Source organism: Pristis pectinata, chromosome 35 (genome assembly GCF_009764475.1).
Source record: "Pristis pectinata isolate sPriPec2 chromosome 35, sPriPec2.1.pri, whole genome shotgun sequence".
Classification (NCBI taxonomy): domain Eukaryota; kingdom Metazoa; phylum Chordata; class Chondrichthyes; order Rhinopristiformes; family Pristidae; genus Pristis; species Pristis pectinata.
The window spans coordinates 4,520,843-4,547,752 of NC_067439.1; the positions used below are offsets into that span (position 1 = coordinate 4,520,843).

Here is a 26,910-nt window from a genome sequence, read left to right on the forward strand (position 1 = left end):
ATTGGCCTCTGTAAGTCACCCCTACTGTGTAGGCGAGTGGTAGAATCTGGGGGGGGGGGGGGGGGGGGGCGGGAGTTGATGGGAATGCGGGGAGAATAAAACAGGATCAGTGCAAGGGGACAAGTGATGGTTGGTAAGAACTCGGTGAGCCAAAGAACATTTGTTCTGTGTGACTCTATGATGATTGAAGGTCAGTCATCACAAAATACTTTGGGATTCCCCAGGATGCCACAAGAATACAATTCTTTCTTCAAACTGCCTCTGGCTTTTCCAGAAGCCTCAAAATTCAGCAAATGTCAGCAGCATCGAGAGATCAAAGCAGCAAACCAGCCGGAGTGCAGGTGCGAGGGACGTGGAGAGGGGCAGCACCCTCAGCTCTCTCAACCCTTGGACCAGAGCAGCAGCTGACATGGAGATCTCTGTCTGTGACACCAGCACAATAGCTGGGGAAAGGGAGCATAGAAAACAGCAGGGATTAAGTAAACTAATCAATGGCATGAATAAAGACCAGAAAATGGCAGCAATACACAGCTGGTCACTTCAATGACTCAGTTTTTTGGTCAACACTCAAGACTAAGTGACTCACTCAGTTTAAATAAACTGCCGTAGCTCCAGTGACCTAGGTTTGATCCCGACCTCCTGTTATCGACTGAAAGAGGCTGCACAGGGTTGTAGACTCAGCCAGCTCCATCACAGGCACAACCCTCCCCACCATCGAGCACATCTTCAAGAGGCGGTGCCTCAAGAAGGCAGCATCCATCATTAAGGACCCTCCCCACCTGGGACATGCCCTTTTCTCATTACTACCATCAGGGAGGAGGTACAGGAGCCTGAAGATCTGCAGTCAACATTTCAGGAACAGCTTCTTCCCCTCTGCCATCAGATTTCTGAACAGTCCATGAACACTACCTCATTATTCCTCTTTTGCACTATTTTTGTAACTTATAGTAATTTTTTTTACATCTTTATGTCTTGCACTGTACTGCTGCCACGAAACAAATTTCACAACACATGTCAGTGATAATAAACTTGATTCTGATTCGATGTGGAGTTTGTATGTTCTCCCTGGAGGGATTTTCCTCCCACAAAATCCTCTGCAGTCAGAGTCATACAGCAAGGAAACAGGTCCTTCCACCACAGAATCCATGCCAGCCATCAAGCACCCACTTACACCAATCCTGGTGCAAGTGTACCATTGCTTCAGCCAGGATTGTTAGGGTCTCTGGATGGGGAAGGGTAAAGTGCTGCATCTCCCAGGCTTGCATGGAAGTTCTGAGAAGCACAACGGTTGGTGGGGATGAAAGAGTGGACCAGGAAGTCGCATAGGGAAGGTTCCTTGGGAATGCTGAAAGTGAAGGGGAGGTGTGTCTGCTGGTGACATCTCATCAAAAGTGGCAAAAACTGCACTCGTTCAGTGGGGGAATGATTCCTGCCTCTGCCCACCCTTCCAGCCAGTGTGTTCCAGAGATAAACCACCCTCTGGATGAAAATCAACCTTTCCTCATCTCCCCTCTACCAATTCCTTCAACCCTGACCCTGGTTTTTAAACCAGTTAGAGAAAATGGGTCGTTCCTATTTCTTCATTGTACACCCTTCATGTTATACACCTTAAGACTCTCTTCAGGCTTCTCTGTTCCAGAATAAACAAAGGCAGACTATCCATTTGTGGGAGCTTTCAAGTACAAATAGATCTTGACATTTTCTATGTTACACTTCAAGTGCTTCATTCACTGTGGGACTGAGACAAGAAAGTTGCTGGAGAACAGATTTTTTTTTTTCCCCTTTAACTTCAACCTTGCTCAGACTGACCAAGAGTGAAGCCAGTTGTGTTTCAACAGTTGCTAAAAGCTGTCCAATTGAAAACCTTATTCTCCTTTTGTCAGGGCAACACGAATGCTGTTGCGTCAGCTCCAGTGAATCTGGTTTGATAAAAAACACGACGATGCTGGAAGAACTCAGCAGGCCAGGCAGCATCTGTGGAGAAAAGCAGGCAGTCAACGTTTCTGGTCAGGACCCTTCTTCAGGACTGAAGATAGGAAAAGGGGAAGCCCAATATATAGGAGGGAAAAGCAGAGCAGTGATAGGTGGACAAGAGGGAAGGTGAGGTGGGCGCAAGGTGGGTGATAGGTAGATGCAGGTAAGAGATAGTGATAGGTGTGTGGGGGGGGGGGGGGGGGTGGAGAGCCAAACCACCGGGGGATGGGTCAAAAGGTGAGGGGAAAAAATAGGGCAGGGTAGAAAAAAAGGAAAAAGAGGCTTGGAAAGGGAAGAAGAGGCATGGTTGGGGGTGCAAGCTGCAAAGATGTCTCTTGCAAGGATACGATTCCTTTTCTTCAATTTCTCCACCTCTGCCGCCACGATGAAGGTTTCCACTACAGTACATCTGAGATGTCCAACTTCTTTACTAACCATGACTTCCATCCTACTGTGGTCAAGAGAACTTGCACACACATCTCTGCCATTTCCTGTACCTCTGCTCTCACCCCCACCCCTCCCAGACCCAACAGGGACAGGGCCCCCCTTGTCCTCATTTCATCCCACCAGCCCACGTATCCAACCCCTCATTCTCCACCACTTCTGCCATCTCCAACGGGACCCCACCACCAAGCATATCTTCCCTTCCCCACCCCTTTCTGCCTGTCACAGGGACCCTCTGCAATTCCCCCATTCACTCCTCCACCCCCCCCCCCCAACCCATCCTGCTGCCACCCCAGGAACCATCCACTTCCCCACCATAGGTGCAACACCTGCCCCTACACCACCTCCACCCAGGGACCCAAACAGTCTTTTCAGGTGAGACAGATTCCTGTGCTCTGTCCGTAACTGCGATCTGCATCTCCGCGTTGCCAGTCACTTCAACTCCCCCTCCATCACAGATAGGTCAGCCCTCAGCCTCCTCCACTGCTGAGAGAATTCCAAGTGCAAAATGGAGGAACAGCACCTCATTTTTCATCTTGGAACCTTGCAGCCTAACGGCACGAACATTGAATTCTCCCACTAAGTAACCCCCCCCCCCCCCAACTATGCCTTTCTTCCCTTTCCTAGCCTCTTTCTACACCCCCCCCCCCCTTTTTCCTCCTTACCTGTGCCCCACCCCCCGGTGGATCTGCTCTCCCCTCCTCCCCCGCACCTGCCCATCGCTATCTCTTACCTGCATCTACCTATCACCACCCTGTGCCCACCCCACCTCCCCTCTTTTGTCCACCTATCACTGCTCTGCTTTTCCCTCCTATATATTGGGCTTCCCCTTTTCCTATCTTCAGTCCTGAAAGAGGGGTCCTGACCAGAAACGTTGACCACCTGCTTTTCTCCACGGATGCCGCCTGGCCTGCTGAGTTCCTCCAGCATCAGAGTGTTTTTAATCTAGATTCCAGCATCTGCAGTCCTTCATTTCTCTTGACTCTGGTTTGATGCCGTGTGTCAGGTTTGCAGCTCTCCCTGTGGTTGCACGGGTTTCCTCTGGAAGCTCCACTTTCTTTCCACATCCTGAAGATGTGCAGGAAGGCTAATTGGCTGCTGTTAATTACTCATTAGCGTAGGTGAGTGGCAAGATTAAAGAAGTCAATGGGCATGAGAAAACGTTGCTGGGCTGGAGTAAACTAACGATGGGGAAAGTGGGCTGGATGGGATTGTTCTTCTAGGGACTGGCATAGATCCAGTGAGCTGAACCGCTGATGTCATAACCAGAAAGCAAATTTAACTGTGAGACAATTCACATTTTCATCAACATTGCACATAAACACAAGGTCTCTGGCCTTTTCCTGCTCAACTTCAGTTGGGTTTCAGATTCCACAAATACTTCAAACTGAATTTAATGAACAGGATGGAGTCCGAGCCCAGAGAAAGGGAAGTATTCCACTCACTGCTAATTCTATATGGTGATGGAGAACAGTTACAACTATGGGAGCAGCTCTATAGTTCCTGGGAGTGAACATCACCAACAGCCTGTCCTGGTCAAATCACAGAAGCCACGGCCAAGAAAGCTCACCAGCACCTCTACTTCCTCAGGAGGCTAAAGAAATTTGGTTTGTCCCCTTTGACTCTCACCAACTTTTACCGACGCACCATAGAAAGCATCCTATCTGGATGTATCACAGCTTGGTACGGCAACTGCTCTGCCCAGGACAGCAAGACACTGCAGAGAGTTGTGGGCACAGCCCAGCGCATCACAGACACCAGCCTCCCCTTCTTGGGCTCTGTCTTTACCTCTCGTTGTCTTGGTGAAGCAGCCGGCATAATCAAAGACCCCACCCACCCGGGTCATTCTCTCTTCTCTCCTCTCCCATCAGGTAGAAGATACAGGAGCCTGAGGGCACGTACCACCAGGCTTCAGGACAGATTCTACCCCACTGTGACAAGACTATTGAACAGTTCCCTTATACAATGAGATGGAGTCTGACCTCATGATCTACCTTGTTGTGACCTTGCACCTTATTGCACTGCACTTTCCCTGTAGCTGTGACACTTTACTCTGTACTGTTATTGTTTTTACCTGTACTACATCAATGTACTCTGTACTAACTCAATGTAACTGCACTGTGTAATGAATTGACCTGTACGATCGGTTTGTAAGACAAGCTTTTCACTGTGCCTCGGTACAAGTGACAATAATAAACCAATACCAAAAAGCTACCTGGATACAGGTACAGCAACATGTATGCACTTGAGCTTTTGCAAACATGCATGTGCAAGATGCAAGAAAAAATTCTTCACTCACCTGGATGACCTCAATTCCCCTCTTCCTATAAAAGGAAAAAAACCTGCATTAAACTAGGGCCACTCACTTAGAGGTAAATGAAGTTAAAGTGTCTCACTCATTAACCTACCCTGACCAGAGGTTTATTTACTGAAACCACTTGGAACAAGCTCCGACTTTGCATGGGATTCTTACCTCAGGCTGACAGTGGTGTGTTCAAGTCCCACCCCAGAGACTTGAGCCCAAGTTAGGTGGCACAGCTGGTTGAGCCACTGCCTCAGTGCCAGAAACCTGGGCTTGATCCAGACCTCAGGTGCTGACTGTGTGGAGTTTGCATGCTCTCCCCGTAACTGTGTGGGTTTCCCATGGGCACTCTGGTTTCCCTCCCACATCCCAAAGTTTGGGTAAGGGGCTTCACCTGGGATTGGTGACTTAGAGGTGGACAAACCACTGCAGTACACCCACAATACTGTTAGGGAGAGAGTTCCAGGATCATGACCCAGTGACAGCAAAGGAAAAGTGATACAATTCCAGGTCCGCCCGCTGTCCCTAAGGAGATTATCCATTCTCCCCGTGTCTGCGTGGGTTTCCTCCGGGTGCTCTGGTTTCCTCACATTCCAAAGACGTACGGGTTAGGAAGTTGTGGGTGTGCTATGTTGGCGCTGGAAGCGTGGCGACACTTGTGGGCTGCCCCCAGAACACTCTACACAGAAGATGCATTTCACTGTGTTTCGATGTACGTGTGACTAATAAAGATCTCTTCTCTTAGCTAAAAGAGGCAGTGGGTTTGGGAGGTGCTGTCTACCTTAGTCAGAGCCCAAGGAATTAATTTTTTTCTTATGCCTGACTAAGGAATTGAGGGAGGATTCCCTTCACACCTACTTCACCATTCTATAGTGGCATATACATTTTACCCTTGGCACTACTTTCCTGCATTAACCCTGTATCTACCAACTCCCTCAGCATCGAGCACAGCCTTGAGCCTCCACAGCCCAGACAGTCTGGGTTTGGTCAAACAGATCCCCACCCAGGAAACTAGGAAAGGAGGAGCAGGGCAAAAGGTTCACGTTATCGATCAGTGGAGCCAAGGCACCATTGGTGCAGTAGGCAGGTGGACCCAGGCACTGCCAGGAGAGTCACACCCCAGTGATGACATTACTCACCCCAGTGAGCAGGTCACAAGGAAACTGTGACAGGAAGCGATCAGTAACAGTCTATCCCAGCACACAGTCAACAGCAGCAGAGGAGAGGGGGAGGAACTAGTGGAAAATTGGAGGGAATAATATTCAACACTAGGTAATAGAAACTGTAGCAGTGTCCTCAGGGAGCATTGAACACAATGTGTTCGCACTGCAGATAAAGACCGAATCTCTCGCAAAACTGATTCCCAATCCTACTTACCACTTCAGGCATGCAGCGATTAGAATAACACTAATAATTTGGGGCCTGGATCAGGAGACATGTTCCTATCCCAACCCAGCAACAGGCAGCACAGCAGGTAGTGCTGCTTCTACATGGCTCCATTGACCCTGGTTCAATCTTGACCTCTGGGTGCACATGGAGTTTGCACATACGCCCCATGACCATTCAAATTTCCTCTCACATCCTATAAACTTGGATTTACAGGTTCCTGTGGGTTGCAGGAGGATCAGGGCATGAGAGAAAACTGTCTCTCTCTCTGCAGAAGCAGCCAAACCTGCTGAATATTCCCAGCATTTTGTCTGTAGAATAGAACAGTCTGGCTGGGCTTTCTAGTTCAGAGAGTCAGAGACTCTTACAGCACAGAAACAGGCCCTTTGGCCCACCACGTCACGTCGACCTTCTAGCCCATCTATACCAATTGCATTTGCCCGCATTAGAGCTGTATCCTTTAAGAGAGACAAGAGACTGCAGATGCTGAAATCCAGAGAAACAAATCAAGCTGGAGCAACTCAGCGGGTCGGGCAGCATCTGTGGAGGGAAATGGACAGTCGATGTTTTAGGTGGAGACTCTTCATCTGGACCGAAAGATAGAGGAGAAATGGCTGGTACAAAAAATGGAGGGAGGGGGTGGTGCAAGAGCTGGCAGGTGATAGGTGGATCCAGGTGAGGGGGGGGGGGGTGATAGGCAGATGGGGGAGGGGAGATGTGGAAATAGTGACCAGCATTTTGTTTGTTGCCTATTTAAGTGTCTGTCTAGTTTGCCATACTTTTGATGCAATGTAACCAGGTATGATTGAGATACCCAGTGTGTCTCGTCTTAACTAGAGATGCCAGTGACTGTCCCATTCATTGATAGCTGGGTTATAACGATGAGGCAGGGAGTCTGGGGCTTGCTACTAAACAGCAAATATTCAAGCTGTGTTTTATGTTTACAATAAGACACAAAAGCCCCAGAATTTTTTGGATGGGCATTTCTTTTGCACAATATACCAAGGCTGCAGGAAATTCATCTGTGGGGGCAGCAGAACCCGGGATACATCTGCTACTAAAGTGGACAGCGCACTTGTCTCTGTCAGAAGGTTGGGCGCTTGAATCCCACACCAGGAACCAGTGCACAAATTGTACCTCAATGCAAGGGGGAGTGCCACACTGTCAGTGGTGCCACCTTTCTGATGAGATGTTAAACCGAGGCCCTTTCTGCTCCCAGGTAGGGAGTTCGATTCCAGTGAGAGTTCTTCCTGGTGCCTTAGTCAGTTCTGTGGCCAACAGAAACCAAACCAGGAGTCTGGCATTTGTTTTCAACAAGGCATTTGCCAAAACTCAGCTCCACACTCCTTTTCTAGGAAGTCTTCCCAGCTCAGATTTATTCCTGGTGGGTTCCAACTGAAATTCTGCCCTTCATGTTTTAGAGCCACCTGTGATTACACACATGCTCAGAATTACCATCTCATCACTTCAAGATCCACCAGAGTACGTTTTTATTTTGCAGAGAAGTTCCCGATTATGAATTGGTCACCTCAGTACAGTGGCCTCAACAGGTGACCAGTAAGTGCAACACTCACCCCTCAGAATAGAGAGGTTGTCAATTCAAGTCCTTCTCCCTGGTGCTTATCTCACACTGCCAGGGAAATCTGTACTTGTGTTTAGTTGGATAAAATGTTACAGTGAAGCCCTGTCTATCTACTGATGTGTTTAAAGGGCTCTCAGATAAGCTCATGAATGTACAGAGAATGGAGCGTTGTGGACAATGTAGGCAGAAGGGATTTGTTCAGTTAGGTGTTTAATTAGTTTCAGCACAACACCATGGGCCAAAGGGCCTGTTCCTGCACTGTACTGTTCTAGGTTGTATCCACCCTCAATGCCATACATCACCAGATGCATCTCTTGGCATCTCTCCCGCAGCACTGACTATCTGCCTCAATGTCGTCTTGGTCCACAGTTCTGCATCCCCATGAACTACATTCTGAGAGGTGGGATCAAACTTCAACTCTTGAAGGTTTTAAAAATAACATTAATCATTCCTTCATTGTCAAACATTGCTGCCAACTATTGCCCATCCCCAATTGTCCCCAGCCTGAGTTAGGAATCAACCCCATTGGTGGGTCTGGAAACAAATGGGCCAGACCAGGCAATGACTGATAGTCTTCCCTGGAAGACATGTGCAAACCAGTTTTCTAAAAAAAACCACCCAATAATTCTGTGGCCAGTATTACAGAGAAAGATTGTGTTTTAAATTCTAGATATAACTACTCAAGTAGAAATTCTACAGCAGCTGCGTTGGGACTGGAACTTGTCCCTGGATCCAGACTCTTGCTGATAATCAATAATTTAATCACTTACCAAACCCAAAACTCCAAGTGTCCTCGTGGATCTTCTCCTCCTCTTCAACACAGTCTCCAAGTCTATCCTCCCCTTCTGCAATCCCCAACCATCATTCCTTAGCCAAAGGTTTTGCTTCATTTCTCCAACTTAATGGTTTCAAGGCCCCAATGTAAAACAAGCTCTTCTTCCACCATCTTTGTCTGTGTCAAAGGATCTTCACCCAGCCAGTAGGCCTTTTCTCCAGTCTCAAGGATTCCACCTGGACCCCTCGCTCTCTCTCAATTCATTGCCAGCCACTGACCCTAACCAATATTCTTATTTCACATCCCCCCCTCCATTCACTCCAACCTACCCACCTCTGAACTTGAGGTCTTCCACTCCCCACAGACCAGCCCTGTCAATGTGGGTGGTACTGTTGTATTGTATCTCAAAGGCCAATGTCAGCTCTCAGACACCTCCTCACCCCTCCCTCTGGACTCCAAATATCATTAATGGCTTGTCCCAGTCCAACCACAGACACCACGGCTAAGAAAGCACACCAGCACCTCTTCAGCACATTTCTAATGACTCTCACCAATGTTTATCGATGCACCACAGAAAGTATCCTATCTGAATGCATCACAGCTTGGTACAGCAACTGCTCTGCGTGAAGTCACAAGAAACTGCAGAGAGTTGTGAACACAGCCCAGTCAATCACACAATCTAGCCTTCCCTCCATGGACTCCCATTTACACTTCCTTCTGCCTTGGGAAAGCAAGCGACATAATCAAAGACCCCTCCCACCCCAGTCACTCTCTCTTCTCACCAACCACCCCCCCCCCCCCCCCCCCCGATTAGGCAGAAGGTTCAAAAGCTTGAGAATGTACCACCCGGCTCAAGGACAGTTTTATCCCACTGTTATAAGACTACTGAATGACTTTTTATTCCCAGTCTACCTCATCATGGCCCTTGCACCTTATTTGTCTGCCTGCTCTGCACTCTCTGCAACTAACACTATATTCTGCATTCTGTTTTGTTTTCCTTTTGTACTACCTCAGTGTATTTATGTATGGACTGACTTGTCTGGATGGCATGCAGACAAGTTTCTCACCATCTCAGTACATGTGACAATTACCACAAGGCCATCACTTCCCAGGGTCACTGAACTCCTTTCCTCTGAAGATCGTTTCCCCTCCCAAACCAGGTCCTGTCCACTCCAACCTCCTCGCCAAGATCCACAAGCAGGACAGTCCTGGCAGAACCATCATTTGAGGCCATTTTCATTCCTCAAAACTCTTTTCCTCTTATTCTATTTTTCCTTCCCCTTATCCTGTTCTCTACCCACCTGCATCCACAACAGCTCTCAGGCTCTCCCACCAATTTGACAGTTTCCCTGATCCCAATCAGCTCACATTCACCAGTGGAGATCCAATCCTGCTCCACATTGGCTTGAGGGTCTTCGCTTTCTTTGAACAGAGCTCCAACGTCACCCTCCCCCACCAGCCTCCTTCCCCAAACTGAACCTTCTCACTTCAAACAACTTCTCCTTTAACTCCATTCACTTCTTCCAAATCAAAGGAGTTGCGATGGAAACCCATACAGGCCCAAGTGATGCTCATCACTCCATGAGTTACATGGAACAGTCCTCGTTTCAGTTTTATCCAGACCAGTCCCTCAGTTTTTATTAATGCATTGATGACTGCATCGCCTACAGAACTTCATCACCCTAGCTGCCAATTTCCACTCTCTCACACATGCACTCTTCCCTTTCCAACTTCTCCATTTCATGGGACGGGTTAGCGACCACTCACTACGACCCCACATCTTGACCACCCCATCTACTGTCAGTGGTCCACTTCAAAACACCCAGTACCACCACTTCCTTTGTGGTCTTGCCACCATCCAACCCCAGTGTTTTTGGGACGAGTTCCTTTTCCCTCAACTATTGGGGTGGTCCGAGGGATCCACTTCTGTCCTGTGCACACCTAATGACTACAAGTATGGTTCACGGTATGCCATCCACCACAGAGCACTTAACTCTCTCCATTTCCTTCACTTCTGCTCTCAAGCCTTCTCCCACCCCCAACAGGGGTAGGATCCCTTCGTCCTCCCCTCCTACCCCACTAGCCTCCATATTCAACAGATCTGGTATCGATATATTATTGTCACTTGCGCCGAGGTACAGTGAAAAACTCGTCTTGCACACCGATCGTACAGGTCAATTCGTTACACAGTGCAGTTACATTGGGTTAGTACAGAGTGCATTGAGGTAGTACAGGTAAGAACAATAACAGTACAGAGTAAAGTGTCACAGCTACAGAGGAAGTGCAGTGCTGGTAGACAATAAGGTGCAAGGTTACAAGAAGGTAGATTGTGTTTTGCACCAGACATCTTCCCCTCTCCTTCCATTTCAATATTCTGAAGGAATCATTTGCCCTGCTTCCTGGCATACTCCACCTCCACCAACATCCGCCTTCTCGAGCAGCATTCCACACAACCGCAGGAGATGCAACAATTCTCCTTGTACCTCTGGCCTTCATCAGTCAGGGCACTGAGTAATGATGCTATGCTGCAGTTGTACAGGACACTAGTGAGGCCACATTTGGAACATTCTGTTCTGTTTTGGTCATCCTGCTATAGGAAAGATACCATTAGGCTGGAAAGAGTGCAGAGGAGGTTTACAAGAATGTTTCTGGGACAAGGGACTGAGTTATGGAGAGAGGTTGAGCAGGTTGTGACTTTATTCATTGGAGCATGAGGGGTGATCTTAGAGGTGTATAAAAGCATGAGGGGCATAGATAGAGTGAATGCACAGTCTTCCCCCCCCCCCCCCCCAAGGTTGGGGAAATCAAGAACTAGAGAGCATAGGTTTAAGGTGAGAGGGGAGAGATTTAGTAGGAACCTGAGGGGTAAAAGAGTGATCGGCATATAGAATGAGCTGGTTGAGGCAGGTAAGTTAACAACATTTAAAAGGCACTTGGACGGGTACATGGATAGGAAAGGTTTAGTGGGATATGGGCCAAACACATATAAATGGGATCAGCTTAGATGGGAATCTTGGTTAGGATGGACCAGTTGGGCTGAAGGGACTGCTTCTGTGCTGTACGACTATGACTTCACCTCCACGAGCCATCCAAGGTGCAAAATAACCCTTCAAGATAAAGCAGCAATTCACTTCTACAACGTCCAAAGTAATGTCCTGCATTGAGTGCTCATGTGGGCATCCTGTACTTTTCTTAATTCATTCTTTTTTTTAGGGCACGAGTAACCTCCGGCAAAGCCAGCGTTTAATCCCCTCTCCAACCATTTGGAAAGGGGCACCTCCTTGAAGTGCTGCAGTCCTTCAGGTGAAGGTCACTCCCAGTTCCTCCAGCAGATTGTAGATGGTGAAATCTCTTTTGGCCTTCCCCACCCCCCCCCCCCCCCCCCCCCCCCCCCCCCAGTTCTATAGGGTAGGGAGCTTTATTTATTAAATTTTCCTGTTTATAATCAATTGGATCGCTGGACTGTTTCAGAGGGTAGGGTGGTGCAGCTAGTAGAGTCACTGCCTCACAGCACCAACAACCCAGGTTCAATCCTGACCTCAGGCACAGTGTGTGGAGTTTGCATGTTCTCCCTGTGACCACATGGGTTTCCCCTCCAGTTGCTCCGGTTTCCTCCCACATCCCAAAGATGAGGGGGATCCCAATCCATCCCAATGGATGGTCTTGAATCTGAAGCATTCACTCAGTTTCTCTCTCCAGATGCAGCCTGGCCTGTGAGTGTTGCCAGCAGTGTCAGGATTTAATCCCAACATTTTTTTTTACTTCAGAATTTCCAGCATCTGCTGTTTTGGTTTTCAACCACTAGGAAATATTTACAGCAGCCAATTAACCATGAACCAGCATATCTTTTACAATATGGGAAGAGCAACTGGGGAAACCCACACGGTCACAGGGAGAATGTTAAACTTCACACAGACGGCACTTGGGGACAGGATTGAACCTGGGTCTGTGGATCGGTGAGGCAGCAGCTCCACCAGGACTGACAAGAGGGAGCTTGCCTGCATTTGGACACATTCTCCAGGAGCCAGCTGATATATGTGGGGTGGTGGAAAAAAGAGGGTAGGAAGGTCACCTGAAATCCATAAACATTAGAGGAAGACCCCAGGTGTATCCCATTACTTGTAAGAACTGGTCCATGGGTGTGTTTTATTACCAAAAGCAAAAATTTACCTGGGATTGAGAAACAAAGGACTGCAGATGCCGGAATCCAGATGAAAAACACGATGATGCTGGAGGAACTCAGCAGACCAGGCAGCGTCCGTGGAGAAAAGCAGGGAGTCTTCTTCAGTTCCTCCAGCATCAGTGTTTTTTTTAAAACCTGGGATGGGTCTGTATAGGCAGATCAGGGGGGGGAGGCAGGGGGGCTTGCTGGGAGTATTGGTGAAGAGACAGTCAGTATTTGGTGGGCTTCCTAGTTGTACGTTTCTCTAGAGGTGACCTCCTGGAGAGAAGTGGATTACAAATAACCAGCATTCATTGACACCAGAATTAGCAGCTGTGAAGAGACTCCTCCACCAGAAAACACCAGGGCTAGTCAATGAGATTGACCAGGAACTAATTAATCTCAAACAAAGGCATTCCTCTGTTGGAAACTCTGCCACAGCTCAAGGACAAAGAAACCACTCCATAGGCTCCTGAAGGCCAAGGAACAACAGAATGCCCAGGACCTAAAGAACAAGTAGTGAGTGGAAAGACCTACAAAAGGCCCAGCAACCCACCGACAGCTCTGACGTGTGGGCCTTTCGGCACTGATGTGGACGTCCAAGGACCCAACCCTGAGTGAGACAAGTGCGGAGGTGAAGTTAACCTTACACAGGTGGTCAACAGCTGCAGGAACACTGAAGAAACCCAGCCACAACTCTGTGCTAGACACGTGTGACTGACTCCACCACATTGCAAACGTTCCAGTCTAGTGTCATCCCCAGCTCTGGCCATCGAGTCATCAGAAAGGTCAATTGAGAAACAAGGTCTTGTGCATCCCTGATGAACATCTAAAACTTGGCTGAGTGGAATATCAAATTCATAGCCTCAAACCTTGTACATCCAGAAAGGAGGACATTACAGGGGACCTCAGATGCACTACTCGTGACCATCAAGAAAGATGACATATCTGACCCTGGTAGCTACAGGCAGTCTCCCCACTGTACCAGAGTCACAAGGCTCCACCTCAACCACCAGTGGCCAAAGAGCTGCTCTCCAAATCACAGCATGGATTCTATTAACCGAGAAGCAGAAATGAAACTATCTTTCTCAAATTCAGCAGCAGAGAGAAATTAACCTTCATGTTGTATCTGCTACGTGAGTGTGAGCTTGACTAACAGATCCAATCTCAATGCAGAATGATATCAAGCAAGACCGGGTTGCCACCTCTATACTTCTGTCAGTCTTCCTCCCTGCAGTGTTGGGCCTCACCTCCAACACGTTCCCCACTGGCGTCAAACTAATCTACAGTTCAAATTGGAAAGTATTCAGTTTACATCTCCACTCCAGTATCAAGGTCACCACGACTCTAGTGGAGTTCATTGAGGATGTATCTCATAAAATGAGGAGGAAACCAGTGGAGGTGGTGTATTTGGACTTTGAAAAGGCTTTCGATAAATAAAACTAGAGGACATAGATTCAGGGCAAGGGGCAGAGATTTAGAGGGGGACCTTTTTCTACCCAGAGAGTTGTGAGAACTGGAATGCACTGCCAGAGAGAGTGTGGTGGAAACAGTTAAGTGTCTAGATGAGCACTTGAATCACCGGGGCATTGAATGGTACAGGCCAAGTGCCAGAAGATTGGAATAATACAGGTGGGTGCCCACAGGTCGGCAGGGACACAAGTGGGCTGAAGGGCATGTTTCCACAACTGTAGAGCAAGATCCCACACAGATTAGAGCACATGAGCTGATTGTAATCATAGGAGCACCAAAGGGAGGTGGTTCACAGAAGCCCCAAGTAGGAACAAACAGGTTCTTCACAGGTTGGCTGGGCGTGACTACTTGGGTCCAAACTGTTCTCAATCCACATCACTGATTTGGCCAGGGGATGAAGTGGAACATTTCCAAGTTTGCCAGTGGTACAAAACTAGTGAGAAGGGACAAACGATGGAAATGCAAACAGGCTTCTAGTGGATGTCGACAAGCAGAGAGAGTCGGCAATGACATAATGGGTGGAGGACAATGTGGGAAAATGAGATTAGCCACTTCAGTTTCAAATGGTAGAACTGACAAGACTTAAAAGTGGTTGGGAACTAGCGTCAGAGTAATACAGCACAGAAACAGGCCCTTCAGCCAGATGTCCATGCTAACCATTGCCTACCTGAGCTAGTCTCAGTTGCCTGCATTTGGCCTATACCCCGCCAAACATTCCCCAGCCGTGTACCTGTCCAAGTGTCTTTTAAATGTTGTAATTGTACCTGCCTCAACAGCTTCCTCCGAAGGTAAATTGTTGATGTTCACGGACTTGGGTCTCCTTGAGGTGAAGGCCCACACTTCAAGATTCAACAACAGCTTCTTCCCCACTGCCATCAGGGGCTTGAACCAACCTGAAAAACTAATGTACTGTGCTGCAAGAAGCTAATTTTCATGGCATTTATATCCTGGGTATGTATGCCCATGACAAAAAACTTGAACCTAAACCTCATACAAATCACTAAACTTTAACATTCAGGTTAACAGATAGACAAATGCACCACACTTACTGTCCACAAAACAAGTGCCCTTTACCAACCTGGTCCTCCTGTGCAACCCATCCTTTAACACCAGGAGTTCACCACAAAACCTTAGAAAACATGGACTACTTCCCAGATCTCAAAAGCCACCTCTATGGCCATCTGAGGAAGAAAACATTTGAAGATTAAGACCTCAAACACAGGACAAAACTTGTGATCTACCAAGCAGCAGTGATCCCCCACTGTCCTGTAGTCTCCCAAGACAGGTAGAACCGTCAAACAGTTGGAGGTGTCAGCAACAGCATGGCCACAAAACTCTCCAGATCCACTGATGGGATAAGGGAATGAACATTGGTATCCTCTCCCAGGCCAATATCCTCAGAGGTCCCAATTACAGTCAGCTCCAGTGGGAAGGCCATACCTTTTGAATACTCGACACTGTTTCCGAGCTTTCAGGTGGAAACAATTCAAGAACACTCTCAAAGAGATAAGATATAGAAGCAGAATTAGGCCATTTGGCCCATCGAGTCTGCTCCACCAATTTAATCATCGCCAATTTTTTTTCCCACAACATCATTCTCCCTGTAGCCCTTAACCCCCCTACCAGTCAAGAACCTATAAATCTCTGCCTTAAATACACCCATTGACTTGGTCTCACAGCCCTCTGGAAATGAATTCCAGAGATTCACCACCCTCAGGCTGAAGAAATTCCTCCTCATCTCTGTTCTAAAGGGACGTCCCTTTATTCTGAGGCTGTGCCCTTGGATCCTAGACTCTCCTACTGATGAAGACATCCTCTCCCCATCCACTCTATCCAGGCTTTTCGATATTTGGAAAGTTTCAATGAGATCCCTCCTATCCTTCTGAAAAGTAGAACATCCACACTGACTCTCAGGAATCTCTGCTTCAGGACTAAATGCAGGCAAATGGGATTAGTGTAGCTGGGCAAAAAGGTCAGCATGAATATGGTGGGCTGAAGGGCCTGTTTCTGTGCTGTACAACTCTATGACCACCCAATACAGAGAAGGAGCACTTGGGATGGAACCCAGAACATCCAGTGCATTTGTTAGGAGCACACAAAAGCTCAGCACAAGCTGCAGGTGGTGTGCACCACCTCCCAATCAATGGAGCAGACAACAGCAGGTGGACCAATCCCATCTCACCCACGGCAGCATTTGCAGATACCACCTCAGACCCTTCAAAACATGAGGAACTGGCATGAAAGCACATCACTGTCAGCCCTGAGGGACTGGCCAGGAGACGGAGTTCAGCGTTGTACATTCTACCTCATCATGGCCTTTCACCTTATTTATCTGCCTGCACTTTCTCTAACACTAAAGAGTAATACAGCACAGAAGCAGGCCTTTCAGCCCAACTAGTCCATGCTAACCATGGTGCCCACATCCCTCTTAAACTTTCCTCTCCATGTACTTGTCCAAATGTCTTAAATGCTGCTACTGTACCCACCTCTACCACTGCTTCTAGCAGTTCATATCATATGCAGACCACACACTGGTGTGTTCTGTTATTGCTTTTCCCTTGTACATCAGAAATCAGAGCAGGAGATGGCCATTTGGCCCATCGAACCTGCTCCACCATTCAATAAGATTGTGGCTGATCTGGCTGTGGACTCAGCTCCACCTACCTGCCTTTCCCCATAACCCTTAACTCCCCAACTGTGTTAAAATCTTAAATATATTTAAGTTAAATTTTTATATTAATGTGCTACCTGAATGCACAGATGTGATGAAGTGATCTGTATGGATGGCATGCATAAAACAAAGCTTTTCACTGTACCTCAGTATATGTGACGATAATAAACCAATTTACCATTTCAGATGAAGCATTAAAATGAGCCCCACCAGAAGAGATTCAATGGAGCCATTTCAACAGATCACCTGCAGTGTCCCAGCCAACATTTATCCTTCAATCAATATTTCTTAAAATAGTTCATTATGTACAAATTGGTTTCATGTTTCCCCATATTTACAACAGTGACCACACTACACAGCAAAACTATCTGGGAATGCAAGTCTGCATACGCAGGAGAAATATACATTCACATGGGGAAAACAGGACTGCGTCGGTAGCAACGTCTACAAAGCAGCATCTCTCAAAATTCCTCAGCAAAGCAGCGAGAAGCAACAGCCTTACCTGAAGAGCTCCGCAAAGACGAGAAAATTTAACTTCTTCCTTTTTTTGTCGCTTAGGCAGAATCCTAACCGCTTCCCTTGGCGTTTCAACATGACTTACAAGCTGGGAAGAGATAGCCTCTTCTCTCTCTCGCTCTCTCCCCCAAGCTGGAAGGTTCTGACAGCTGCTGAACGCTTTACCTTATTGCAAAAGTGTAGGAGGCGGATGACAAAAGACTCAGTCATTCCAGCCCATGTTAATAACTAATCAGCCTTAACACTCCCATTTCAATGAGGTCCAAAGTCTGATTGCCTCCTGTCACACAGTGAACCCCTTTTTCCCCCTCCCCGGCAGCCCACCCAGGGTCACCACCCAATTCATTGTGGGGACCCTGACCGGGGTCCCGTCCCCGGCTTTTATTGCCTGCGGTGTAACAAACATGATCGAGCGCCCACGTGACACGCAGGGTTGCAACATCCGCGGGCCACGCCCACCCATGTGGGTTTCCGTGGGCGGGGCTTCGCTGACACATCCTGGAGTTACATCACTGTTTACCTCTGTGGTGGGGCCCAATGGGCTCCAAATGCTGGAAGTCTGGTTCGCCCTACTCAACATTCAACCCAAGCAGCAGTCTGAAGGAATGTCTTCATTCCCAAAGAGGCAGAAGAACTGGGTTCAAATCCTGCTCAAGAACCTCGATGACCTGCACCTTGGGAATAAGGGAGAGCTGGCGGAGCAGAAAATGTGAACCAAATGGGACACAGCTCAGCGCATCACGGAAACCAGCCTCCCCTCCGTGGACTCTGTCTATACCTCTCGCTTCCTCGGTAAAGCAGCCAGCATAGTCAAAGGCCCCACCCACCCCGGACGTTCTCTCTTCTCCCCTCTCCCATTGGGCAGAAGATACAAAAGCCTGAAAGCGCGTACCACCAGGCTCAAGGACAGCTTCTGTCCCGCTGTTATAAGACCCCAGTACAATAAGATAGACTCTTGACCTCACAGTCTACCTTGCTATGACTTTGCACCTTTACTGTCTACCTGCACTGCACTTTCTCCGTAACTGTAACATTTTACTGTGCACTTCATTATTGTTTTATCCTGTACTACCTCAATACACTGCTGTAATGAATTGATCTGTATGATCGGTTTGCAAGACAAGTTTTTCACTGTACCTCGGTACAAGTGACAATAATAAACCAATTTACCAAAAGCAGGGACATTTCTCCAGGCCAGATGAAGGGTCTCAACCTGAAATGTCAACTGTCTGTTTCCCTCCACAGATGCTGCCTGACCTGCTGAGTTCCTCCTGCAGTTTGTTTTGTTTACTCCAGATTCCAACATCTGCAAAGTTGAGTTTATTGTCATATGCACCAGTGCAATCATAGAGCAATACAGCAAGGATACAGGCCCTTCAGCCCAACGAGTCCATGCCAACCACTGACCCCCACCCAATTTCCTGTGTTCAGCCCATATCCCTCTAAGCCTTGGCCCTCCATGTACCCATCCTAGATACCTAGAGGCACAGGGCAGGATAGGTCCTAGCCAACATGGTTTTGTGAAGGGAAGATCCTGCCTGACCAGCCTATTGGAGTTTTTTGAAGAAATCACAGGCAAGGTGGATAAGGGAGAGGCGGTAAATGTTGTGTATTTAGACTCAAAAGGCCTTTGATAAGGTGCCTCACAAGAGACTGATTAATAAGATGAAAGGTCATGGAATTACGGGTAGGATAACAGAATGGGTGGAGCATTGGCTGGTTGGCAGGAAGCAAAGGGTGGAAATAAAAGGATCTCGTTCTGGTTGGTTACCGGTTACTAGTGGTGTGCCGCAGGGGTCGGTGTTGGGACCGCTCCTTTTTACCTTGTACATTAATGATTTGGATGATGAAATAAATGGTTTCGTGGCTAAGTTTGCGGATGACACCAAGATAGGGGGAGGAGTAGGGAGTATTGAAGAGATAGGAAGGTTGCAGAGGGACCTAGACAGTTTAGGAGAATGGGCAAGGAAATGGCAGATGAGATTCAATGTAGGGAAATGTGCAGTTGTACACTTTGGAAGCAGAAATAAGCGGGCAGATTATTATCTAGGAGGAGAGAAAATCCAAAGCACGGAAGTACAAAGGGACTTGGGGGTACTCGTGCAGGATACCTTAAAGGTTAACCACCAGGTTGGATCGGTGGTAAAGAAAGCGAATGCTATGTTGGCATTCATTTCGAGAGGTATAGTGTATAAAAGTAAGGAAGTGTTAATGAGGCTCTACAGGGCACTAGTGAGGCCTCATTTGGAATATTGTGCGCCGTTTTGGGCCCCACATCTTAGGAAGGATGTGTTGACGTTGGAGAGGGTTCAGAGGAGATTTACGAGGATGATTCCAGGAATGAAAGGGCTTACGTATGAGGAGCGTTTGTCGGCTCTTGGACTGTACTCGCTGGAGTACAGAAGAATGAGAGGGGACCTCATAGCGACATTTAAAATATTGATAGGAAAGGACAGAGTAAATGTGGCTAGGCTGTTTCCCTTGGTGGGTGAGTCCAGGACCAGAGGGCACAATCTTAGAATTAGAGGGTACAGTTTCAAAACAGAGATGAGGAAAAATGTCTTTAGCCAGAGGGTGGTGAATTTGTGGAACTCCTTGCCACGTACAGCAGTTGAAGCCAGATCAGTGTGGGCGTTCAAGGAGGAGATAGATAGATATCTAAATAGTCAGGATATCAAGGGATATGGGGATAAGGCCGGAAATTGGGATTAGAATAGTTTTTTTTTCTTCTTCTTCCCCCATTCCCCATTTCTCATTTCTATTTCCCCTTCCTTGGAGCAGACTCGATGGGCCGAATGGCCTGCTTCTGCTCCCTTGTCTTGTGATCTTGTGATCCAAGTGCTTCTTAAATAATACTATTGTACCTGCCTCAACCAGCTTGTAACCATACTTAACACCATCTGCATGTAAAAGTTGACCCCCAGGTCCCTTTTAAACCTTTCCCCTCTCACCCTACAACTAAGACCCCTAGTTTTGGACTCCCCTACCCTGGGGAAAAGACTGTTACTGTCCACCTTATCTACGCCTCATAATTTTAAACATTTCTATAAGGTCGCCCCTCATTCTCCTACATTCCAAGGAATAAAGGCCTAGCCTGGCCAACCTCTCCCTATAACTCAGGCCCTCTAGTACTGGCAACATCAATCTTTTCTGCACTCTTTCAAGTTTAACCACATCTTTCTTATAATGGAATGACCAAAACTGTACACAGTACTCCAAGTGCAGCCTTACCAATGACTTGTGCAACTGCAACATATTGTCCCAACTCCTATACTCAGTGCCCTGAATGATGAAGGCCAGCGTGCTAAATGCCTTTAAACACTTATTTGCAGCAGTCTTTTGTGTTGATGTTGGTTTGTTATTGTCACGTATACCGAGGTGCAATGAAAAGCTTTTGTTTGCATGCCAAGCAGATTATGTCGTACATAAGTATATCGAGTTGGTAAAAAGAAAACCAGAATGCAGAATATAGTGTAGCTACAGAGAAAGTGTATTGCAGGTGGACAAGTAAAGTGCAAAGGCCATGTTGAGGTATTTTGGGAGATCAAGAGTTCATCTTCAACGTATGAGATGACCATTCAAGAGTCTGATAACAGTGGGATAGGCACTGTCCTTGAGCCTGGCGGTACTTGCTTTCAAGTTTTTGTATCCACTGCAAAGTCTCTTCAAGGTATGCCCACTTTGAAGAAGTTTTCCTTCAGTCCAGATGAAAGGTGTCAAACTGAAACATTAACTGTCCATTTCCCTCCACAGATGCTGCCCGACCCACTGAGTTCTTCGAGCAGTTTGTTTTTTGCTCTGGATTCCAGCATCTGCAGTCTCTTGTGTTAACATTTATCCATCAGCTAGTATTGCTGGAGAACAGCAGTGTAGTGGTTAAGACACCGGACTAGCAGCCAGAATTCTGGACCAAGAAACTTGGAGAACAGGAGTTCAAGTCCTACCATGGCAGTTGGGGAATTTAAATCTGTAATTAAAGCTGGCATTAAAGTTAGTTTCAGTAATGGTAACGACAGAATTATTATTTTGTCATTAAAACCCACCTGGTTCATGACTTTCCTTCAGGGAGAGAAATCCACTCACCCACTTGGTATGTGAATCCAGACCCATCAACTGTCTCCTCAGTCTGGGCAGCTACACATCAGCATCACCAGAGAGGTCCATATCCTGTGAATGAACAAATTAAAAAAAGAAACTAAAGCAGATCATTACCTCCTTGCTGTCTGTGGGATCTTGCTGTGCTATTTTTCCTACTCTGGTACAGCAACCACAATTTAGAAATGCAATGACTGCAGTGTGCATGGAAGTCTAAGACCATGAAAGATACAGCAGTGTAGATGGGGTGAAGGATAGGAAACTTTTCCACATAGCAGGGGTATCTAAAGCTAAAGGGCATAGGTTAGGGGAAGGGATAAGAGAGTTCGAGGGGCTCTGAGGAAAGGTTAAACCACCCAGAGGGTGGTTGGAATTGGAATCTGAATATTGCCTCACCATCTTGTTGTGACCTTGCACCTTATTGCACTGCACTTTCTCTGTATCTGTGACACTTTACTCTACTGTTATTGTTTTTACCTGTACTACCTCAATGCACTCTGTACTAACTCAATGTAACTGCACTGTGTAATGAATTGACCTGTACGATCGGTGTGCAAGGCAAGTTTTTCACTGCACCTCGGTACAAGTGACAATAATAAACCAATCCCAATACCACCCACTGTCTGAGAGGGTGATGGGGGCAGGTACTCCCACAATATTCAAGATAAGATAAGATTTCTTTATTAGTCACATGGACATCGAAACACACAGTGAAAAGCATCTTTTGCGTAGAGTGTTCTGGGGGCAGCCTGCAAGTGTCTTCATGTTTTCGGCGCCAACATAACACGCCCACAACTTCCTAACCCGTACGTCTTTGGAATGTGGGAGGAAACCGGAGCACCCGGAGGAAACCCACGCAGACACGGGGAGAACGTACAAACTCCTTACAGACAGCGGCGGGAATTGAACCCGGGTCGCTGGCACTGTGAAGCGTTACGCTAACCGCTACACTACCGTACCTGCTTCAAGTAGACTCATAGAGTAAAACAGCACAGAAACAGGCCCTTCCACCCAAACTGTCCATGCCAACCAAGATGCCCATCTAAGCCAGTCCCATTTGCACGCATCTGGCCCATATCCCATAAAACTTTCCTATCTGTGTACCTGTACAAACGTCTTTTTTGAATATAATTGTACCCGCCTCTACTACTTCCACTGGCAGCTCATTCATACCCCCACCACCCTCTGTGTGAAAAAGTTGCCCCTCAGGTCTCTTTTAAAGCTTTCCCCTCTCACCTTAAACCTACGCCCTTTTGGAGTCCTCTACCCTGGGGAAAAGACTTTGGCCGTTCACCTTATCCACACCCCTCATGATTTTATAAACCTCTACAAGGTCACCCCTCAGCCTCCCAGACTACAAGGAGAAAAGTCTCAGCTTATCCAGCCTCTCCTTATAACCCAAGCCCTCCAGTCTCGGTAACATCCTCATAAATATTTTTTTGCACCCTCTCCAGTTTAATGACGTCAAGACCAGTTACAATTAGCTTCAAATCCTCTGAGAAAGGAGAGAGAAAAATTAACACACAAGAGATTCTGCAGATGCTGGAATCTGGAGCAACACGCACAAAATGCTTGAGGAACTCAGCAGGTCAGGCGGCATCTATGGAGGGAAATAAACAGTCGACATTTCAGATCGAGACCCTTCATCAACCAACTTTGCCTCCCTTTGCTCCCAGTCAGTCAGTCACAGACACCAAGGGATCCCATGAGCTGAAGGGGTCGGGTACGAAAGTGGTCCAAGATTGCCCATGAGACTAAATGGTGTGGCTTCCTTGAGGGGCTGTATGGCTGCTCCCTGCTCCGATTTTCTGTGTATAACAATTTTGGGGAGCAGTGTCGGAGGAGGTGGGGAGGACTGCAAGCCATGGAGAACTTGAAACCAATGATAAGCGATTTAAATTCAAGGCCTTATCAAAGTCAAAGTCAAGTTTATTGTCAGATGCACAAGTACATGCGTGCACAGGTGCAATGAAACACTTGCAGCAACATCACAGGCACAGAGGATCAGATAAGCAGCATTCACAAGAAAAACAAATTAAACATAAATTACACACAGTTTTTACAAGAAAGAACACAGTTACAGGAACACAATTAGAACAAAAAAAGTCCATTTTAGTGCAAAGTGATCAAAGTGGTCACAGTGTTGCTAAACTGTAGTAATTAGGGTTGCGCTGGTTGGTTCAAGAACTGAATGGTTGAAGGGAAGTAGCTGTTCCTGAACCTGGTGGTGTGGGACTTCAGGCTTCTGTACCTCCTGCCCAATGGTAGCTGAGAGAAGATGGCACAACCCGGATGGTGGGGATCTCTGATGATGGATGTTGCCTTCTTGAGGCAGCGCCTCCTGTAGATACTCCCGATGGTGGGGAGGGATGTGCCCGTGATGTATTGGGCCGAATCCGCTACTCTCTGCAGCTTCTTACATTCCTGCACATTCGACTTGCTGTACCAGACCGTGATGCAACCAGTCAGACAGCCAGACCACAAGTCAGACAGTTCAGGGTATCATTCAGAGAACAGGAGTTGGTGAATGACATTCAAGCCCTTTCTGGAGATGCTTGTAACAAGTAGTATCCAATAAAGAAGGATTTCCCCAGTTTAGGTTGCTAAACAACTTCTTGTGGTCAGCAAAGCTCTTGATCAGCCTGGCAGAGACTTCAACTGAATTTGAGTTTTATAAGAGCCAGTTATTCAGCTTGTCCCAGCTAAGATTCATTTCCTGGTTGTCACACAGCTGACGCATTGATGTATCACCAGTGTTTCCAAACCTCTGCGATCTTTCAGTGCACATTCTTCTTCTCAGGCAGTCCTTCAGAATCGGGGATGAGTGGCTTCTACCTCAGTTTTGCACGTTCTTAGGTGGCTGACAAGACCAGTTGGGAACCACAGACTCTTCGAAAGACGGTACAGGAGATGACTGATGGGGTGGTTTGTGAGGTGGTTCTCTCCTTCCACTGCTAACACAGGGATCCCCACTTTATGGACTCAAGGTTCATTATATCATCCCAAACGTCCCTTCTCCGCTTTGAGCCATCAAGGACAGAGATTCCCAGGAGTCAGTGGGGACATTGCCTTTCTCCAAGGAAGCTTTAAGCACACCCTTGAATCCTTTTCTCTGTCTGTCTGGTAATCTCTTTTGGGAGTCTATCATGTGATAGACTCGGCCTACTCAACATAGCCCACCAGTCCTCATTGAAGGGTCTGTGATGGAAAGGGTGAGCAGCTTCAAGCCATGGATGTCAACATCTTGGAGGATCTATCCTGGGCCCAGCACATAGATGCAACCATGAAGAAGGTGTGTCAGCATCTCTACTTCCTTAGAAGTTTGAGGAGATTTGACATGGCATCGAAGACTCTGAAAACCTCTACAGATGTACAGTGGAAAGCATCCTGACTGATTGCATCACAGCCTGGTATGGGGACTCCAATGCACAGGAACACAAGAGGCTACAGAGAGTGGTGGGACTCAGTCAGTTCCATCAAGGACACCTACAAGACGTGATGTTTCAGGAAGGCGACATCCATCATCGGGGACCCCCACCATCTGGGCCCTGAAGACCCCACACCTCAAGGTTCAACAACAACTTCATCCCCACTGCCGTCAGGTTCTTGAACCGACCTGAAAAACCCTAAGTCTACCTCGGACTCTATTTTCCTCGACTTGCACTGATGTTGTTATGTTTAGTTTGTCGTGTAAGTTATGTAATTTAAGTTTATGTAACTTATGTTTGTCATGTTTGTAGTGTACTGTACTGCTGCTGCAAAAAAGCAAATTTTCATGGTATTTATACCCTGGGTATGTATGGCCATGACAATGAACTTGAACTTGACAGCCAATTGAGTGCGACCAGGTCATCGAAGCTGGGGATGTTGTCCATTGGTTCAATTCTCTTTTAAATTTTTAAAATTTTTAAAAAATGTTTTAAAATTTTACTTACAGCGTGGTAACAGGCCCTTCCGGCCCAACGAGCCTGCGCCGCCCATTTTAAACCCAATTAACCTACCCGTACGTCTTTGCAATGTGGTAGGAAACCGGAGCACCTGGATGAAACCCACGCAGACACGGGAGAACGTACAAACTCCTTCCAGACAGAGATGGGAGTCGAAACCCGATTGCTGACGCTGTAATAGCATCACACTAACCGCTACGCTACTGTGCCGCCCCCTACGCTACCGTGCTGCCCCAATTCATCCAGTTCCTCCAGTAAATTTAAAGGATTTTACAGAGATAGCACTGGTGCTACTTTTCAAGTGCCTTGAGATGCCTGCATTGTCATGTCCTCTTGTGTTATCTATTAGTTATCACCCTATTAACTATTTTTGACATTACAAAAAACAAGCAGGCCTTTCTCACGACTGTAGAGTTGACCCCAATTTCACTGTTAAGTTTCTGCCTCTGGTGTAGAGGGCCTAGAAGTGAACCTTTAAGGAGGAGCCAGTGGTCACTGTGAAATGCAGTCTCCTGAGGTTGTGAAGGAAAAGAATAAAAAATGAAACTCAGAACAACGTCTGATGAAATCCAAGAAGTGAAGCAACCTTACTTTTCCGATTAAGCACTTCCACTATCTTCAGTTTTTATTTACGTTTGAACTTGTGGTCTAAAGTTTTGACTACTGAGTCATTCACCATGGGAACGTCCTTCAGCCAGTCGAGTCCACGCCAACCATTTAGCACTAATGCCATTAGATTCTCCCCACGTTCCCATCAACTCCTCTCAGATTCTACCACTCACCTACACACTAGGGACAATTTACAGTGGCCAATTAATCTACCAGCATGCCTGTGGTACATGGGAAGAAACTAGAAGAGAACGTGCAAACTCCACACAGACAGCACCAGAGGTCAGGATTGAACCCGAGTTGCTGGAGCTGAGAGGAAGCAGCTTTAGTAGCTGTGCCACTGCGCCACACAGTATGGGAGAATTCAAACTCACAGGTTTTGCCACAGTGAGGTGACTAACAAAATTATTTTCCTTGGAGTACAGTGTACAGTTTTGGTCACCCTGTTATAGGAAAGATGTGGTTAGACTGGAAAGAGTGCAGAGAAGATTTACGAGGATGTTGCCAGGACTCGAGGGCCTGAGTTATAGGGAGAGGTCAGCCAGGTTAGTTCTTTATTCCTTGGAGCGTAGAAGAATGAGGGGTGACCTTTAGAGGTTTATAAAATCATGAGGGGCATAGATAAGGTGGATGGTAACAGTCTTTTCCCCAGGGTAGGGGAGTCCAAAACTAGGGGGATTAGGTTTACAGTGAGAGGGGAAAGATTTAAAAGGGACCTGAAGGGCAACTTTTTCCATGCGGAGGGTGGTGAGTATATGGAACGAGCTGCCAGAGGAAGTGGTTGAGGCAGGTACAATAGTATCATTTAAGAAGCACTTGGATAGGTACATGGGGGGATATGGGCCAAATGCAGGAAATTGGGATTAGCTGGGTGAGCACCGTAGTCAGCATGGACTGGTTGGGCCGAAGGGCCTGTATCCGTGCTGTATTGCTCTACAACTCTATAATAGTATCCTTAAATCCGTGCCTCTCCA

The 26,910-nt window shown here is 47.2% G+C and overlaps 1 protein-coding gene across 7 annotated transcripts in view; it reads right to left on the minus strand.

Annotated features, from left to right (window-relative positions):
- LOC127586444 (inositol-tetrakisphosphate 1-kinase-like) overlaps positions 1–17,642 on the minus strand; it is a 37,107-nt gene extending 19,465 nt beyond the window's left edge. For 4 of the 7 annotated variants that reach the window (XM_052044403.1, XM_052044399.1, XM_052044401.1 and 1 more), the window contains exons 1-2: positions 17,272–17,592; positions 4,718–4,742 (exon numbers count right to left, since the gene is read on the minus strand). In XM_052044403.1, the coding sequence (XP_051900363.1) occupies positions 4,718–4,742; positions 17,272–17,363 (117 nt within the window). In that variant the 5' untranslated portion in view covers positions 17,364–17,592. Of the gene's footprint in view, positions 1–4,717; positions 4,743–17,271 lie in introns of all 7 variants that reach the window. The other 3 variants (XM_052044397.1, XM_052044400.1, XM_052044404.1) reach the window with 3 other exon arrangements.
- Positions 17,643–26,910: the final 9,268 nt, after the last annotated feature.